We start from the raw sequence: 17343 nt of genomic DNA on the forward strand, positions 1-17343 counted from the left end.
TAAAGGATGGATCGGTTGTTCTAAAGGAGATAACACCTGCAACTCCATCATATCCTCCAGGCTACGACGCCAATGCTCACTGCGAGTATCACATGGGTGCTCCAGGGCACACAATAGAGAACTGTAAGGCTTTCAAGCACAAGGTTCAAGATTTGGTTGATAGTAAAGCACTTACATTCACGCCAGTGAGGCCAAACGTTGCAACGAACCCCATGCCAGCGCATGCAGAGTCAAGTGAAGCTCGAAGGTAAAGCTTCCCACCGGCCTGAAAAAGCAGAACAACTCCCCAACAAAGAATCAAGAGATGAAGGCCTGTTTCTTTGAATGAAGGTGATCATTATGCCATTCTTACCATTTCTCACTTTTGTGATTTGTTCTTGATTGTTTAAGTACTGTATGCTTTAAACATTGATATTTTTATTTGGTCTTATTAATGGGATGATTATGCATGCTTTGAATCAATCTTTCATATTCACTCATATTATCACATTTTCAAATCACAAACACATACTTTTCCACTTCACCTCCTCTATCCCACTATTGTTAGTAAATGTTGGAAGGAGGATGACGAAAACAAAATACTCATAATTGCTGATCGTATGCTTTCGGATAAAATCCTGCTAATGATGTACAGGCATTGTTTCAAATCCCCAAACACTGGAGAGATAAGGAGTTAATCCCTAGTCAACCACTTCGAGCCTAGAAGTAGGAGATTCTTTCAGATCTACAAACCCTTACGCTTAACCTGGGGCAGGGTAGTGTTCAGTTGGTCTAACTACACATTCAAATTACAAGATGAAATATCCCATACGAGGATCAATCACATGATATTCTTCGCACACATCTTGAAGTGTCGAAGAAACCATACAAATCCAAATTTTATGTCTGTTGTTCTTCAATGACCAAGGACTTGGCAGTCACAATTTCAAAAAAAAAATCAAAGGAAAAGCCCGCTAAGTCGAACACCTTAAAAGGAGACTTAGGCAAAACAGGGACAATCCTGATGGATTAAAGCTTCAAACAAAGTGGTCCATGCAAAAGTTAGGGATCAAAACAAAAATTGAAAGAGACAATGAAAGTCTCCAACAAAACAAAACAAGATTCAGTGACCACCATACCAAAATCAAAGGGTCACCGACATCCAAAAAACGAAATAAGGTGGCTGCCATTCCAAGAGACCTTGAATCACCATCTTTATCCTTACACCTGCAAACGACGAATGTGTGTGAATTAACTGAACATAGGATTGGAGATCATCATGAGGAAGGGGTGGGTTAAAATAAACTTTGAGCCTTATATCCTTTTGTTTCAATAACCATGAACCAAGCCACGTTACAACCCTCAAAAGACCTAATTGAAGTAGGGTTTATTCTAAAAGCATACTATAGCAAGGTTGAGTAAACTGACTCCCAAAGATTTGCTGATATTCTCTTCTCACTACATCACTCACGCGCTAGCTAAATCAAGCACCGCGACTGGACTCATGATCCACTCGCCACACACTATCACAACACTCCAAATGAATGATTGTTTTTTTCAAAACTTGCATAACTGTTGCATTAAAATCACCATTTCTTGGATAACAATTCTTAATTGTCAGTCAGTACTTGACATCAAGAAAATTCCAACAAGGGGCAATTCAAGAGGCACTTGATCGTTGGTGCTGACACGAATCAAGACCATCCCGTGAATCAGGGGCATGGCATCTTTTGATCACATTGACTTAAGAAACGGTTAGTGTAAGACAAATCTCCAAGCATCGGTTGATCAAGGAGGAAAAACACTTCAATACTCAGTCCGTCAGAAGCAAGTTCCCCAAAGGCTAATCAGGAGCAGACCATTGCAAGATTCAGGAGCTGAAAAAAAATAGACTCAGACCATGTCATGGGATAATCACTCCTAAGGTTTCCTTGCAAGGAGAAATCCTTTGAACACCCCACAAACTGGGACAAGACAAGTTGCAAGGGGCAAATTCCCTTCATACCTTCAAGTTAGTCAAGCAGATTGCATCAGACACTAGTAGTTGCTTGAATCCACAACTAAAATGTCGAAAGTTCATACCAGTACAATATCACATCTTGATAAGAATCCTTGGGGCACATCAAAGGCATAACCAACATGCGTTGATCACGTCGCTATGCTCAGTTACAGGCTGGCCATACATTTCAGAAGAAAGAGTCGAGATCTTCTTAAAGACAAATACACAACATATCAGCAAGAGATCAAACTCGGGGCACCAGGAGTATCCGCATCTATTGCGTGTTCATCACATCATCAACTACCAGGTGTCGGGAAGTCAGATCCGTTCACCAATCAATAGTCCAATCCACATTGACAATTACCAAAAAGCCAAAGCCCACCTTGGTGGCACCTTCACAAAAACAAAAACAACCAACATTGGTTTCCAAAATACATCGCCTTTGAAAGGGGGGCCAATCCCAAACAAGCCAATCATTCTTTGCATTCAAACATGCATCTCATGCATCACATGCACCACCTCATACATGACGCATACATATCATTCATGTACATAACACGAATCAAAATCCAAGGTTTAGTCGTAGGCATCCAGGCCAACCCTCAGTTGAGTCATTGTTTTTCTCTGAGTGAGTTCTTACCCTATTATCGGGCGTTCCCCATTGAGTTACATCCTTCAACCTTTTGTTGATAAGATGTTATCCTCAGCTAAGTCAAACAATGTTTCTCCAAACACTGACCGTGTTTCGCATTGAGTGTCCCTCATTGAGTCGTTTCATGTAACCTTTTGTTGACAGAAACTACATCTCCCCAGAGAATATTGGTTCTGCAACCTTTTGTTGTTGATACCCCGAGCAAGTCTTACCCCGTAATGTTCCAACACTACCCCGCAAATCAGGTTTACTGAACTTTGACAGTGGCCTTATTTTTCCAATATTTTTCTCACTATCATCCTTTTGGTGAAAGTCCATTGAGGAATAATATTAATCATCACCCTGTTTACGATCACCACTATCCTTTTGGTAATGGTAAATCCTTGACATTTGTGATCTTACTGTCATCCTTTTGGTGTCGAAGATCCTTGAAGTTTTGGTTCAATCTTCATCCTTTTGGTGAATGGTGACCTCTGCAATTATTACAGCCTACCGTCATCCTTTTGGTGTCGGCGATCCTTATGGTGATAAGCAATCCTTGTCATTCTGGTTCAATCATCATCCTTTTGGTGATGACGTCCAGTTCAATTTAAAATCATCCTTTTGGTGATAGAGATTATAAAGCTTGGTTTGAGCCATCATCCTTTTGGTGATGGTGATATTTGGAAAGTCCAATCCCGCTGTCATCCTTTTGGTGTCAGCAATATTTGAAGTTATTATAACTTATTATCATCCTTTTGGTGGTAACAAGTTTTGAAGTTATGATCTCACCTTCATCCTTTTGGTGATGGTGATTGTGGATTCATTATCATCCTTTTGGTGATAACGAGTTCTGTTGTTTGTAGTACCTTCATCCTTTTGGTGATGGTGACTATTGACTTATTATCATCCTTTTGGTGATAACAAGTTTTATTGATTGGTCTTACCTTCATCCTTTTGGTGACGGTGACCATTTGGGTTATGGGCTCATTATCATCCTTTTGGTGATAACGAGTTTTGTTTTGATTCTACCTTCATCCTTTTGGTGATGGTGATTGTTGACTTATTATCATCCTTTTGGTGATAACAAGTTTGTGTCTTGATCCTACCTTCATCCTTTTGGTGATGGTGATCAATTGTGTGTGTGCTTATTATCATCCTTTTGGTGGTAACAAGTTGTGTCGTTTGACAATACCTTCATCCTTTTGGTGATGGTGATTGTTGACTTATTATCATCCTTTTGGTGATAACAAGTTTTTGTCTTGATCCTACCTTCATCCTTTTGGTGATGGTGATCAGTTACGTTGTGTACTTATTATCATCCTTTTGGTGATAACAAGTTTTTGTCTTGATCTTACCTTCATCCTTTTGGTGATGGTGATCGATTGCGTGTGTGCTTATTATCATCCTTTTGGTGGTAACAAGTTTTGTCGTTTGACAATACCTTCATCCTTTTGGTGATGGTGATTGTTGACTTATTATCATCCTTTTGGTGATAACAAGTCTGTGTCTCGATCCTACCTTCATCCTTTTGGTGATGGTGATCAATTGCGTTGTGTGCTTATTATCATCCTTTTGGTGGTAACAAGTTTTGTCGTTTGACAATACCTTCATCCTTTTGGTGATGGTGATTGTTGACTTATTATCATCCTTTTGGTGATAACAAGTTTGTGTCTTGATCTTACCTTCATCCTTTTGGTGATGGTGATCGACTGCGTGTGTGCTTATTATCATCCTTTTGGTGGTAACAAGTTGTGTCTTTTAAATTATACCTTCATCCTTTTGGTGATGGTGATTGTTGACTTATTATCATCCTTTTGGTGATAACAAGTTTTTGTCTTGATCTTACCTTCATCCTTTTGGTGATGGTGATCAGTTGCGTTGTGTGCTTATTATCATCCTTTTGGTGGTAACAAGTTTTGTCGTTTTAACAATACCTTCATCCTTTTGGTGATGGTGATTGTTGACTTATTATCATCCTTTTGGTGATAACAAGTTTTTGTCTTGATCTTACCTTCATCCTTTTGGTGATGGTGATCAATTGTGCTGTGTGCTTATTATCGTCCTTTTGGCGATAACAAGTTTTGTCTTTTAATTATACCTTCATCCTTTTGGTGATGGTGATTGTTGACTTATTATCATCCTTTTGGTGATAACAAGGTTTTGTTTTGATCTTACCTTCATCCTTTTGGTGATAGGGATCCTTTGAGTTGTGTGACTTATTATCATCCTTTTGGTGTTAACAAGTTTGTTGTGTGACTATACCTTCATCCTTCTGGTGATGGTGATCATTGGAGTTAATTGACTTATTATCATCCTTTTGGTGATAACAAGTTTTGTTGTTGGATCTTACCTTCATCCTTTTGGTGACGGTGATCTTTGAAATTGATGAATCAATTATCATCCTTTTGGTGATAGCCTTGATACTATACTCTCGGTAATGGGAAAATTTATCAGAACAACCATCATCCTTTTGGTGACGGACATCATCCTTTTGGTGATGAGAATCTTTGGATTGTGTCTAGCTTTCATCCTTTTGGTGATAGCGAGATTTGTTGTTGATCCTACCATCATCCTTTTGGTGATGGCGATCTTTGTTGTATCCACTATAACCATCAACCTTTTGGTGATGACTACCTTTGAAGCTCGGTTTATCCATCATCCTTTTGGTGGTGACAATCCTGAAAATCATGTCGAATTCCCATCATCCTTTTGGTGATAGCAGGTTTTACTGTCATCCTTTTGGTGTCAGAGAACATGTTCAAATTTTGTCTTTAATCAGAAACGACCTATGCAAGATTTGAATGTTGACTCGAGGGTTGGCATTGATTGGGCATTCTACCCTATTACCTTGGCATCCATTGCATTTTCATCTGCATCTCTCCATTGCACTCCAAAGGACAAAATTTGGATCTTTTCGTATTTAATTACCTTCCACCATGAATGTATGAAAATTGTTGTCATTCTTACATTCTAGTTCAAGTTAATTAAATAGGGGCAGCTGTCATACCCCAATTTTGTTTGGGCTTATTTTAATTTTCTTCAAGATTAATTTCAGTTTCATTTTTTGCATCATACGCATAGCATGACATACATTGCATCATAAACACCTAAAATGTCAGTCGGAACGAATTTATTTGAGAATACAGACAAATCGGTTGAATTGTCAAAATTTGAGGAAAACAGTTTATTTTCAAATAATGTGTTTTGTGTTGATAATTTTGGTATGATTGATTTAATTTTTCCGAACAAATTTGTACTCGATTTTTATTTTTTAATTGGTCAAATATTTTTTTGATATTTAATTAAAGAAATTAGAATTTAATTAAATATTAGTTAGTTTTTTAAATATTAGTTGGTTTAAATATTAGTTAGTTTAAATTAATTATTAGTTAGTTTTTATGATTTATTATGAATAATAATTATGAAAAATATATGTATATTCTTGCATTGGATTCTCTTTTAAAAAAAAACAAAAAAAAAACAAATAATAATAAAATCCACAAAATCCCATCCTAACGTCTCTCTCCCTCACAAATCAGCACACACCACTCACCTCTCCCTCCTCACATAAACGACAAAAAAGAAAAAAAAAGATAAAAGAGAAAACACTTTTCCTCTCACTAACAAACCCACGCGTTTTCCCTCACCTTCCCTCACTCAGAATCCATCACACACACACTCCTCACCCTCTCTCTCAACTCTCAACAAATACCTCTCTCACTCTGACTACTCCCTCATTTTCACTATTCACTCCGCCTCCACTCTCACTCACAACCATCTTCATCTCCAATCACCTCCACCGCTCAAAATCGCCGCCACACAACCACACGCGACCTTCATTCTCACCATCCACCGTCATCGCCGCCGTCAAACCCATTTTTCTTCGTCAACCCTCGGAGCTCCACCAACAACCAAACCTTGCCGCCGCCTAACACACGAAACCCTCCGCCACCTTCACCGTTAACCTTCCGTCGATCCACCTCCAACCCGTGACTTCAAGTCGACAACACAAATCCTCACTCTTCTCTCTCTGTTAACGAAAGAAAACAGAAACCCTCACCGTATTTCAAGTCATCTCACGAAACCCCCAAAACCCTCTTCGCCGTCGCCGGTACACCATCACGAAATTCTCCACCCTCCGAAGCTCCTCCGGACTCGCCATCACAGCACAGCAATCCAACAACAATAGCATTCCACGAGCTCCTCCTTCCACCTGTACATAACCGAGCTCAAGTTGGAAATCTCCGACTCTGATATCTTCAAAGAAGTTCAATTTACAGCGGCTCAAACTCATCAACATTGCCAACACAACAACATTGTGGGTAACGGCATTTTAATGCCATTTTTTATTATATTGGTTATTTGTTTTACTGTAAGATTCTGTGTAAAGTTGGGTCTCTGTGATATTGACTTTGTTTCATGGCATTGTTTTGACTGTTAGGATGAATAAGTGTCATGCATATAGTAGGTTCCTTTTGTTTTCTTTTTCCTATGAAGTTATTGTTATCATATACCAGGTGCTGGCTTTGAGTGTTGCAGAAGTTTGTTAGTCTGTTGCGTCCAACACCTTGTTTAGAATGTTGGTTTGCCTTAAACTCTGAAATTTTTACTAAAGTCACTTTAGTCATATATTCAACTGGTGTGTGCAGGTTTTTCTTTTTGATTGATTTCAAGTGCTAAGTTGTTTCCCTTTCGATTTTGCTGTTGGATTTCTTGAGTCCAGCTCATTAAATTTCTGAAAAAAATGTAGGTTGCTAATGTATATACTGCTCAAAGGTGTTGCAGGAATCTTGTATACAATCATAAGACACCGTGTTTTAAGGATATACTGTGCTATTTTGATGATATTAGTTTTAGCTTCAATTATATTTTCAACACATTATGTATAAACCGCTTAGATTATGTTGGTGGCTATGTAAATATAGAAACATAGTTCGGTATTACCATCTTGTCCCATTTTTGCTCGTTCAAGGTGATGGACTCGACAATTCTGTGTCGTTGTACCACCCAAGGTTTCAATAAATTAATGGATCAATTTCACCGCGTTTCGGTCTTTATGTACGACACAAGGATTATGTGGTCGCTATATATAAACCGGTTTCGAGCACATTGCAATTTATTGGATTTGATCATTTTGTAATTGTTTTGGTCGATTATCCCAAGTTTTACATTCCAAATCAAATTAATGGATTAATTAATGTTGTTTATAATATAAGCTTTAATCTTTTTTAATCAGTTTAAACATTTGATTATATTAACTTTAATTAGATAATGATGATAATTATTAAGTCTGATTGAAATGATTAAATCAAAAGTTTTAATTGATTTTGTTAAGTAAATTTTGATTAGATTTTCTTTTCCATAGCCATTTCATAATCATTTTTAATTCAATTCCATTTCAATTCATTATCCATCAAAACCAATTTCAAAAAATGCACAAATCATACAATTCTCGATTTAAATGTCGAGTCCACTTTCAAACACCCTTGTAAGTCGATTGTTCTTCGCATCGCCATCAACCTCACATAGCTTACTCTTGGGCTTCCTTACAATGAAACCTACTTGGTTATTGATTAATCGAGTAGATGAAATAATACACTAAATCAAATTCATTTCATTTATAAACATGAATTCAAGCATTTTTCCAAACCATTTAACTTCTAAAGTTTTTTTTTCTTTCAAACATAAACTTGGGATGAAAAGGAGATAGTAAGCGTACGCTTCACTATTTCTCAAGCGCTTGAATAATTGGCGTACGCCATATTGCGCGAGTTCTTGTCACCCGATTAAACCTTAATCATACACATTCAAATCACATTTTCTAAATCAATATAAATTCTAAATCCTTTTAATTCTAAATTCCAGATGAAAAAAGGATAGGGGGCGTACGCCTCACTATCTTTCGATTATTCGAATAATTGGCGTACGCCACATTGCTCGGATCTTCGTCATCAAATTAAAACGCAATCGAATACGATATCCAAACATATCTTTTACAATTTAAACCTCGGATGATAAAAGATGAGAGGCGTACGCCTCGCCATCTCTCGATTATTTGAATAATTGGTGAACGCCATATTGCACAAATTATCGACTTCCGACTAAAACACGCTAAATAAACTTGGATAAAAGAATAAGTGGCGTACGCCTTATTATTCCTTGAATAAGCAAGTAGGGGGCGTACGCCTCACTACCGTGTATATTCAACATCCACAAACAAACTTTCAAAATAATCTGAATGAAAAAGGAATAGAAGGCAGACGCCTTATTATTCCTCGAAAGAATTGGACGATTGGTGAACACCACATTGCTCAATCTTTCGTCGTTCTCCAAAAACATCTCAAACGCATCAAACCTAATTTCTCGCCCCCGAGCGATCGAAACCAACCAAACCCAAACACATCAATTTAACTCGTCACCCCCGCGTGACCAAAACCCTTTCAAAAAGAACACTGTCAATCCTTTCTAATGCGCACAACAAACCAGTGCTAGAGCCTCCACCGAGAGTAGACAACGCCAGCGTTTAGCCGTTAGAACGCCGACCTACACAGTCGTTCATCAAAACAAAACCCACCAAATATTCGTAGTAGCCCGAACTACGAATGCTCTGATTTCCTTATTGCACCATAAGGATACGTAGGCAGGAGATTGTTGTATCTTCGCGAGCACACTAATAAAAAACCTCCCATTTCCCCCTCATGAGGTCTTCATCCATATCTATCATCAATTCTAATCACTCGAAGCAAGCAGATAAACAGTCAATTAACAGTCAAATAGCAAAATCAGACTAAGAGGTTCCCGTTGAGTACAACAGACGTAAGGGGTGTTAATACCTTCCCCTTGCGTAATCGACTCCCGAACCCGAATATGGTTGCGACGACCATTATTCTTATTTCTAAAGGTTTTCTCGATATTTTCCTATTCCTTCATTAGAATGAATAAAGTTCGGTGGCGACTCTGTTTCGAACAACATCTTTTCCGCGTCCTATCGCGAGGGATCGCATTTTTTAGGTGCGACAGTAACGAATACCCCGCTACACACACCACCACCATCACCATGCTGACACCATTTTAGATCATATAAGTTTCACACTATCATTATTGCTCTCTCTCTCTCTCTGTCTGTCTCTCTCAAGTGATAGGGCATTAAAAGTTGCATCACGCGCGATGCAGGGTATCGTGAGTACGATGGTCACTTTTCTGGGCCTTTTTCTATTGCGTTCTGGTTCATTCTGACGCCTTTAAAAGAGGTTGTTTAGCATTTTCACAAGGGTTTCGATTTTGGGAGATTGAAGCACGAATTATAGACCACAAATGGTATTTTTTAGAGCAATTGAAGTCATTGGAGGCCACCTCTTCAAAGGATTTCTTATGTTATCATTATTTATCAATTGTGTTATTTTTAATTACTGTATGAGTAGCTAAATTCTTCTAGGTTAGGTTATGTTATAATGAACCTATTTCTCAATTGTTGGGTTCTATTTATTTGACCACTGTATGAACCTATTGATCTATAATCTTATTTAATTGCTTCTTGTCCATAATACTTTTTATGAGATACTCTTTTAATCTGACTTTGGGCATATAGGGAATACTGACCATTAGTCTATGTGTTGGACCTAAGGAAATTGTTGTGTGTACGCTGGTTGAATAGGGATAGGAGACCCCGAGTAGTGGCATAAAGAATTAATGTTATATACATCGCCTAACCCTGCTTACGTTGGCAGACTAGGAATAGAAAGCTCCTGGTAGTGGTTAGTGAGTTATTTTGTAAGGGATCGACTGTAATGGTTTTGTTAATTCGTTGTGAGGTTATAGTGATTAGTTCATTCATAAAGTGCATCAAACATCAACAAGAGATCAATAGGGAATTCTATATCACAACCTGACCGCTTTCGTGATATTATTTACTCATTATTTACTTTTTGCACTGAAACTTGAAGCCCCCCCCCCCTTTTACTAGTTTTAAAAAATTGCACACAATTTTGTCTTGCTTGGAGCAGTCCCTTTAGATTCGATCTTTTAATTACTTCGACATTATCGTGTCACTTTCCGAGAAGTCATAAGTTAACATTCATTGCAAAGTTAACTAAATTAGGATTGAATCTCTAGACAGTCCCCAGTAGAGTCCCCACCTGTCGTGGTGTGAATATCGATAAAACCCTTAAAAGAAAAGAAAAAGGTCATCGCAACCAAATTCGGGTTTGAGTTTCGATTATGTGAGAGAAAGGTATTAACACCCCTCACACTTGTTGTACTCAACGGAACCATTTAGTTAGCTTTGCGAATATGGATGTTAGTTTTTGTTATTTGATTTCTTCAAGTTATTAAATGACAAAAAGAATATGACTATAAATAGTTTTTTTATTAGAGTGTCTGACCAAACATTGAATCTCACTCTTATGTATCTTCAGGCACGATGGAGAACTCAATGCTACATAGTTCTGGATAGAAAATGTTTATTTATTGGTCAATTTTAGTGATAACGCGAAAACGTATCGTATTTTTTGGCTCCATATGCATTGCTTTTTACTCGATTAACACTTATTATTACGCAGTATTTTATGTTTATTGCAGGTATTTATCGATTAAAAGGTTTACCGCAAGAAAAATGGAAAATAGCAAAAAGGAAAGAAAAGGGAAGGAAAAGAGAAGAAAATGAAGTTTTCAAAGGGATAATGGGCCACCAAAGCAAATGGGATTGTGGCGCCCATTATCCAAGGAATGTGGCGCTCACCACCAATCCTTGAGAAGTGGTGGGCAGTTGTTACAAAGGTGGCGCTCGCCACTCATCATGAAGCTAGGGTTGTGGCAACCGCCACAACCTAGCCTTCCTACATTTCCTCCACTTTTTTAGCCACGGCTGCCACTACTTTTGCTATAAATGAGGAATATGGAAAAAATATATAAAAGACCTCTCAGATTTGCACGAGGGGGCTCTCTCTCTTCTTCCAGTTTTCAAGTTCACGATGCGCATATAATATAATCACAACAAGCACGCATTCATCACAATCGAATCGAAAAGTAGACAAATGCAAAGTGTGCACGTATCAATATCATAATGTGAGGATGCAAATTGAGTTTTACGTGACGTGGGAATGTGCGATGAAAAGATACTAACTTATAATTTAAATTTGATTTAAATGTAACAAAATTGAATCGTTGTATTTCAACACAAATCAAATTATAAGTAGCTAACGCGAAGCGCGATCGTTGCAAATAAATTAAATGCAACGAATATAACATAACAAAAGCAAAAGCCATTGGTCGAAACGTAAAGTAGCAAAAAGTAAATGCGAATTCACATTTTTCTGAACTACCAAAAACGCATATAAATTCAAATTAAAGTGTGATGACAACTTGAATTGAAAATATTGCATGTGAATCAAGAGAAAAAACAGTCAAAAAATTGCTAACGCCAAAATGCGATCATCGCAATCAAAATGAAATACGCATAACACAAGGTTGTTGAACAAAATTAAACCGAACACACTTGATATTCTCGGATCCGATTTTGACGCAACAATAAACAACCGCTCGTATACCGAATATTTAAATTAATATGCCAAAAGAAAAATCCAACACCGTTACGACATACAAACCATGTCAAACCTGCAGATCGAATCCGCTAGATTTCAACGGAATAAAACAAACAAACAACAAACACATAGTCCCGACTATTCACATTGTTACAAGGTGCTTCCAACTATAAACAGAATGACAACCAGCATACACAATGAATGCGATCGAATCGAAAACTAAATACATAACACAAGCAGCTGAACTAAAGAGAAATCTCAAAATTAAACGTTATCAAAGCACCATCATCCCAAAATATAAACTCATAAACAAATAAGGATATTGGAAGCACCAACTTGCATCTACCATTCCTCACATAAAAAAACTCATTCAAATCAAATACACACCACCATTTTTTTTAGTAACAGTTACACATAACACTTATCTTAGTAGGATCCCAACTATCACTTTATTAAAAATACCAATCTAAGTGGAGTATCTAAAAATTCAAATATTCTATAAATAGATGGTTCATCTCCTAAATATGATTATGATTTAAACATTTATGCAAATAAATCACCCATTTAATGAAGTAGCATACAAAAATAATACAAATAATCCCTACCATTGATACATTTTTGTGTGTCCAAACATGGGTCCAACATCATGTATTGGACCTATGTTACGTTTTCCGAAATATGTTAATCAAGATGTATATTTTCAATTCAACGTTGTAGCATCTTTGAAATATTAAAATAATCAAAGCATTGAAAAATATGAAACTTAGTTTGACTTCTATTACATTAACTTTGATCACACAATGAATGTCAAAGTATTCAATTATGACACCAACGCTTGAAGATTTTTTCTTTATAGTTAAAAATGTTCCAACTTTTATACTATTTTTGACAAAAATCCTTAACCAAAATACATTGAATGGAAAGCTTCAACGTGCTAGTTTATTGCTTTCTTTTATTCCACTTCATCCCAACCTTCAATACCTTGGAAACCATTCTACCAGGACAATCAATCAAAGGTAATGAGACACTAATCTCAACAGATGGAACTGTTGAAGCTGGTTTCTTCAACTTTGATAATTCAAATAACCAATATTTTGGTATATGGTACAAGGACATTTCACCAAGAACTGTTGTGTGGATAGCAAACCGAGATTCTGCAGTCGAAAACTCATCAGGAGTTTTGAATCTCACTGATAAAGGAACTCTTGTTATTGTTGATGATTCCAAAGGTGTTATAGTATGGTCCTCTAACACATCAACAACAGGTGCAAACCCAATTCTGCAACTCTTGGAAAATGGAAACCTTGTTGTGAAAGATGAAACCAAACCAGATACTATTTTGTGGAAAAGTTTTGATTTTCCTGGTGACACTTTACTCCCTGGTATGAGAATCCGAAGCAGTTTGGTAAAAGGCGATTCTACAGGTTTGGTTTCGTGGAGAGATACACAAGATCCTTCTACTGGTTTGTATTCATTTCATATAGATACTAATGGTTTTCCTCAAGTAGTGACTACTAGAGGAAACACATTAGTGAATCGAGTTGGTTCTTGGAATGGATATAGTTTATCTGGAAGTTCGTCTCCGGATCTTTTCAAATCCTTTAATATCACTTTTGTGATTACTGAGAAGGAAGTTTCTTATGGATATGAACTTTTGCACAACTCAGTTTTTTCAAGGCATATGATTAATTCGGTGGGACAAGTAACGCGGTTCTCGCTGTCGGATGATAGAAAAAGTTGGCAAATTCTCTTCGTTGGCCCATCGGATCGGTGTGACAATTATGCTATCTGTGGTGCAAATTCTAACTGTGATGCTGATAATTCTCCAATATGTGAATGTCTTGACGGTTTCATTCCAAAATCTCGAGAAAAATGGAATTCGCAAAATTGGACTGATGGTTGTGCTAGGAGAGTGAAGTTAGATTGTGATAATATTAATAGTGACGGTTTTTTGAAACTTGTGGGAATGAAGCTGCCAGATACATCAAAATCTTGGTTTAACAAGAGCATAAACCTTGAAGAATGTGAAAGATTGTGTTTAAGAAACTGTTCTTGCACAGCTTATGCAAATTTAGATATCAGAGATGGTGGAAGTGGTTGCTTGATTTGGTTTAATAACATTTTGGATGTCAAAAAACTAAGCTATGGAGGACAAGACTTTTACATGAGAGTTGCAGCTTCAGAACTAGGTGCTAACACAGACTTGAAGAAGAAGAAGCTTGCAGGAATTCTAGTAGGCTGTATAATGTCTGTTGTGATCATGATAATACTCGGAGTCGCCATACATCGCGTCCGGAGGAAGAAACTTGAGAAACAAGGTTACCTTTTAGTTATTTCAACTGATTTATTTTGCTAATGCTCTCTGATACGGTTTTAAAATGCTTTTTCACACTCATTGTTTTATCTTTTATCAGGGAATAATCAACACAACAATAATGATAATGAAGATATTGACATACCAATATTTGATTTATCAACCATAGCTAATGCAACTAATAACTTCTCCATTGATAACAAATTGGGGCAGGGAGGTTTTGGACCAGTTTACAAGGTATAATAGAGCTTTTTGATTAGTCAAAAACTAAATATGAAAAACTTTTATAAGGTTCTCTAAATTTTGAAATAATGATTGTTAGGGTAAATTGGAAAATGGACAAGATATCGCTGTGAAGAGACTTTGCAATACTTCAGGACAAGGATCAAAGGAGTTCATAAATGAAGTTAAGCTAATTGCCAAACTTCAGCATAGAAATCTTGTTAAACTACTTGGATGTTGCATTCAAGATGATGAGAAACTCTTGATCTACGAATTCATGATCAACAGAAGCTTGGACTACTTAATTTTCGGTTTGTGATTTTATCTTATACATAACTTGTTTTGATTTTCTCTTGATTGATCACTTTCAACTAGTTGTTTTCTTCTAACTAAGCTGAAAATATTTTATCAGACCAAACTAGAAAAAGTTTACTGCGTTGGACTATACGATTCCAAATTATTCGCGGGATTGCTCGAGGACTTGTTTATCTTCATGAAGATTCTAGATTAAGAATTATCCATCGAGATCTCAAGACAAGCAATATTCTTCTTGACGAAAATATGAATCCTAAAATATCAGACTTTGGTCTTGCTAGAACATTATGGGGAGATGAAGCTAAAGGTGAAACAAGAAGAGTAGTAGGAACTCAGTAAGCATGCTAAACTGAATTGAATTTGTTGCTTTATAAAACATAAATACCGAATCCATATTTATTTTCTTTTTCTATTATATGTTTCAGCGGTTACATATCTCCCGAATATGCAACACGTGGATATTTCTCGGTGAAATCTGATGTATTTAGTTTTGGTGTTATTATACTAGAGACAATCAGTGGAAAAAAGAATAGGGAATATAGTGACTATCATGATCTCGATCTTCTTGGATATGTAAGTATAAGGGTTTAGTCCACGATTTGATGAAACTTCATTTTAAATCGCGTATGACAAAACAATATTAGTTTGTCAAAACTCTACTAGGCTATAGTGTTGTTATATCTGCAAATTTGACAGCAATAGTTGAAAAGTAAACTGAAAACTCACAATATGCATTTCATGTCATGTAGGCATGGAGAAAGTGGTGTGAAAGAAAGGCATTGGAGGTGATAGATGAACCTGTAAGCGATTCGATTGTTGTAGCAGAAGCAGAGATATTGAGATGTATACAGATAGGTCTTTTATGTGTTCAAGAGAGAGCTGATGATAGGCCAACTATGTCAGCTGTAATTCTAATGCTGAATGGTGAAAAAACATTGCCTGAGCCAAAGGAACCAGCTTTTTATCCACACCAATTTGGCTCTTCATCAGAAGGAACTATTACACTACATTCAAATAATGAAGTTTCTATAACATTGCTACAAGCAAGATAGTATATATGAAAAATGTGTTGTAAATATTAGATTGTAATTAGTAATTAGGCCCATTAGTCAAAGCCCATTAGGTTTTCTATTCTCTCTTATTTAAAGCATGTAGATGTAACATGTAAGAATCACTTTTTAATATATCAGTAAAATATTTTACAACATGGTATCAAGAGCTCCCGATTTTGGGGGATTCGCTTCCGCCTAAACCCTAGCCGCCTTGTAGCGGAGTCTTTTTTTTTACTGCAGTTTGCAGTTTGTTGTTGTTTTTGGGTGTTTGGGTCATTGTTGTTTTGTGTTGTAGCACATCGTGCTTCTTGTTTTTGTTCACTCATCTTTGAAACCCTAACCCATCCTGTTTCTTGGTTTGTTTTCTCTCGATTGTCCTTTCAATGGCTGAGATTATTAACGATCAACCACCTCCACCTCCACCTCCACCTCCCACAAATCCACCAGCCCCATTTAATGCTAAGGATTTTGTCGTTCAAAAAGGTTATTGGCTTACCGGCAAAAATTATTTTCAATGGTCTCAGTTCATCAGACACACTCTAAAATGTTGCGACATGCTTGATCATATTGAAGGAAATCCTCCTCTGGTTACTGCTCCTAACTTCCCTTCCTGGGATAAAGATGATTCTGCTATTATTACTTGGCTTTGGAACTCCATATCTCCAGAAATTAGTAGAAATTGCATGTATCTCTCAAGTGCAAAGGCAGTTTGGGAGTATCTTCGTCACAGTTATTCCATGAAACAAAATATGTCTGCTTGTTATGATTTAAAGAGGAAAATCTTCAACACTAAGCAGGGAAATCTTTCGATCACTGAGTATTTTGGAGTTCTCAATGGTTTTTGGATTGAGTTGGATTAGTATCAGAATTTGAAGATGGAGTGCAGCAAGGATACTGCCACCTTGAATACTGTTGTTGAGCGGGATAGGATCTTTGATTTCCTAGCAGGACTTAATGTTGAATTTGACCCTATTCGGGTGCAGATTTTGGGTAAGGAAAAATTTCCTGATCTTAATGAAGTTTTTTACACTGTCCGTAGTGAGGAAACCCGTCGTCAAGCTATGCTTCATGAACAGCCCTCGGATGTGTCAGCATTAGTAGCTAGCAAAACAACAAGACAAGGACCACCACCATCATCATCCAAGAATGTTTGTGACAAATTCTATTGTGAGCATTGCAACCGATCAGGGCATACAAAGGATAGGTGTTTCAAACTTCATGGGAGGGAGCAGGTTCTTAGCCGAGGTGGCGGTTCTCGCAACATGCACCGGTATCAGGCACATGTTGCT

General features: G+C 37.0%; 2 protein-coding genes across 2 annotated transcripts in view; both read left to right on the forward strand.

Moving 5' to 3' along the window:
• LOC127086431 (G-type lectin S-receptor-like serine/threonine-protein kinase At4g27290) overlaps positions 1-16207 on the forward strand; it is a 33011-nt gene extending 16804 nt beyond the window's left edge. The window contains exons 2-7 of the mRNA XM_051027194.1: positions 14341-14469; positions 14566-14702; positions 14788-14998; positions 15100-15337; positions 15428-15575; positions 15752-16207. Coding sequence (XP_050883151.1) covers positions 14341-14469; positions 14566-14702; positions 14788-14998; positions 15100-15337; positions 15428-15575; positions 15752-16054 — 1166 coding nt within the window. The 3' untranslated portion in view covers positions 16055-16207. The remainder of the gene's footprint in view (positions 1-14340; positions 14470-14565; positions 14703-14787; positions 14999-15099; positions 15338-15427; positions 15576-15751) is intronic.
• A 230-nt stretch (positions 16208-16437) lies between these two features.
• Positions 16438-16914, forward strand: LOC127082074 (uncharacterized). The gene has a single exon (XM_051022298.1). It carries the CDS (start codon positions 16438-16440, stop codon positions 16912-16914), a length of 477 nt encoding a protein of 158 aa, XP_050878255.1.
• The last annotated feature ends 429 nt before the right edge of the window (positions 16915-17343 follow it).

Source organism: Lathyrus oleraceus, chromosome 5 (assembly GCF_024323335.1).
Source record: "Lathyrus oleraceus cultivar Zhongwan6 chromosome 5, CAAS_Psat_ZW6_1.0, whole genome shotgun sequence".
In the NCBI taxonomy this organism is placed as follows: domain Eukaryota; kingdom Viridiplantae; phylum Streptophyta; class Magnoliopsida; order Fabales; family Fabaceae; genus Lathyrus; species Lathyrus oleraceus.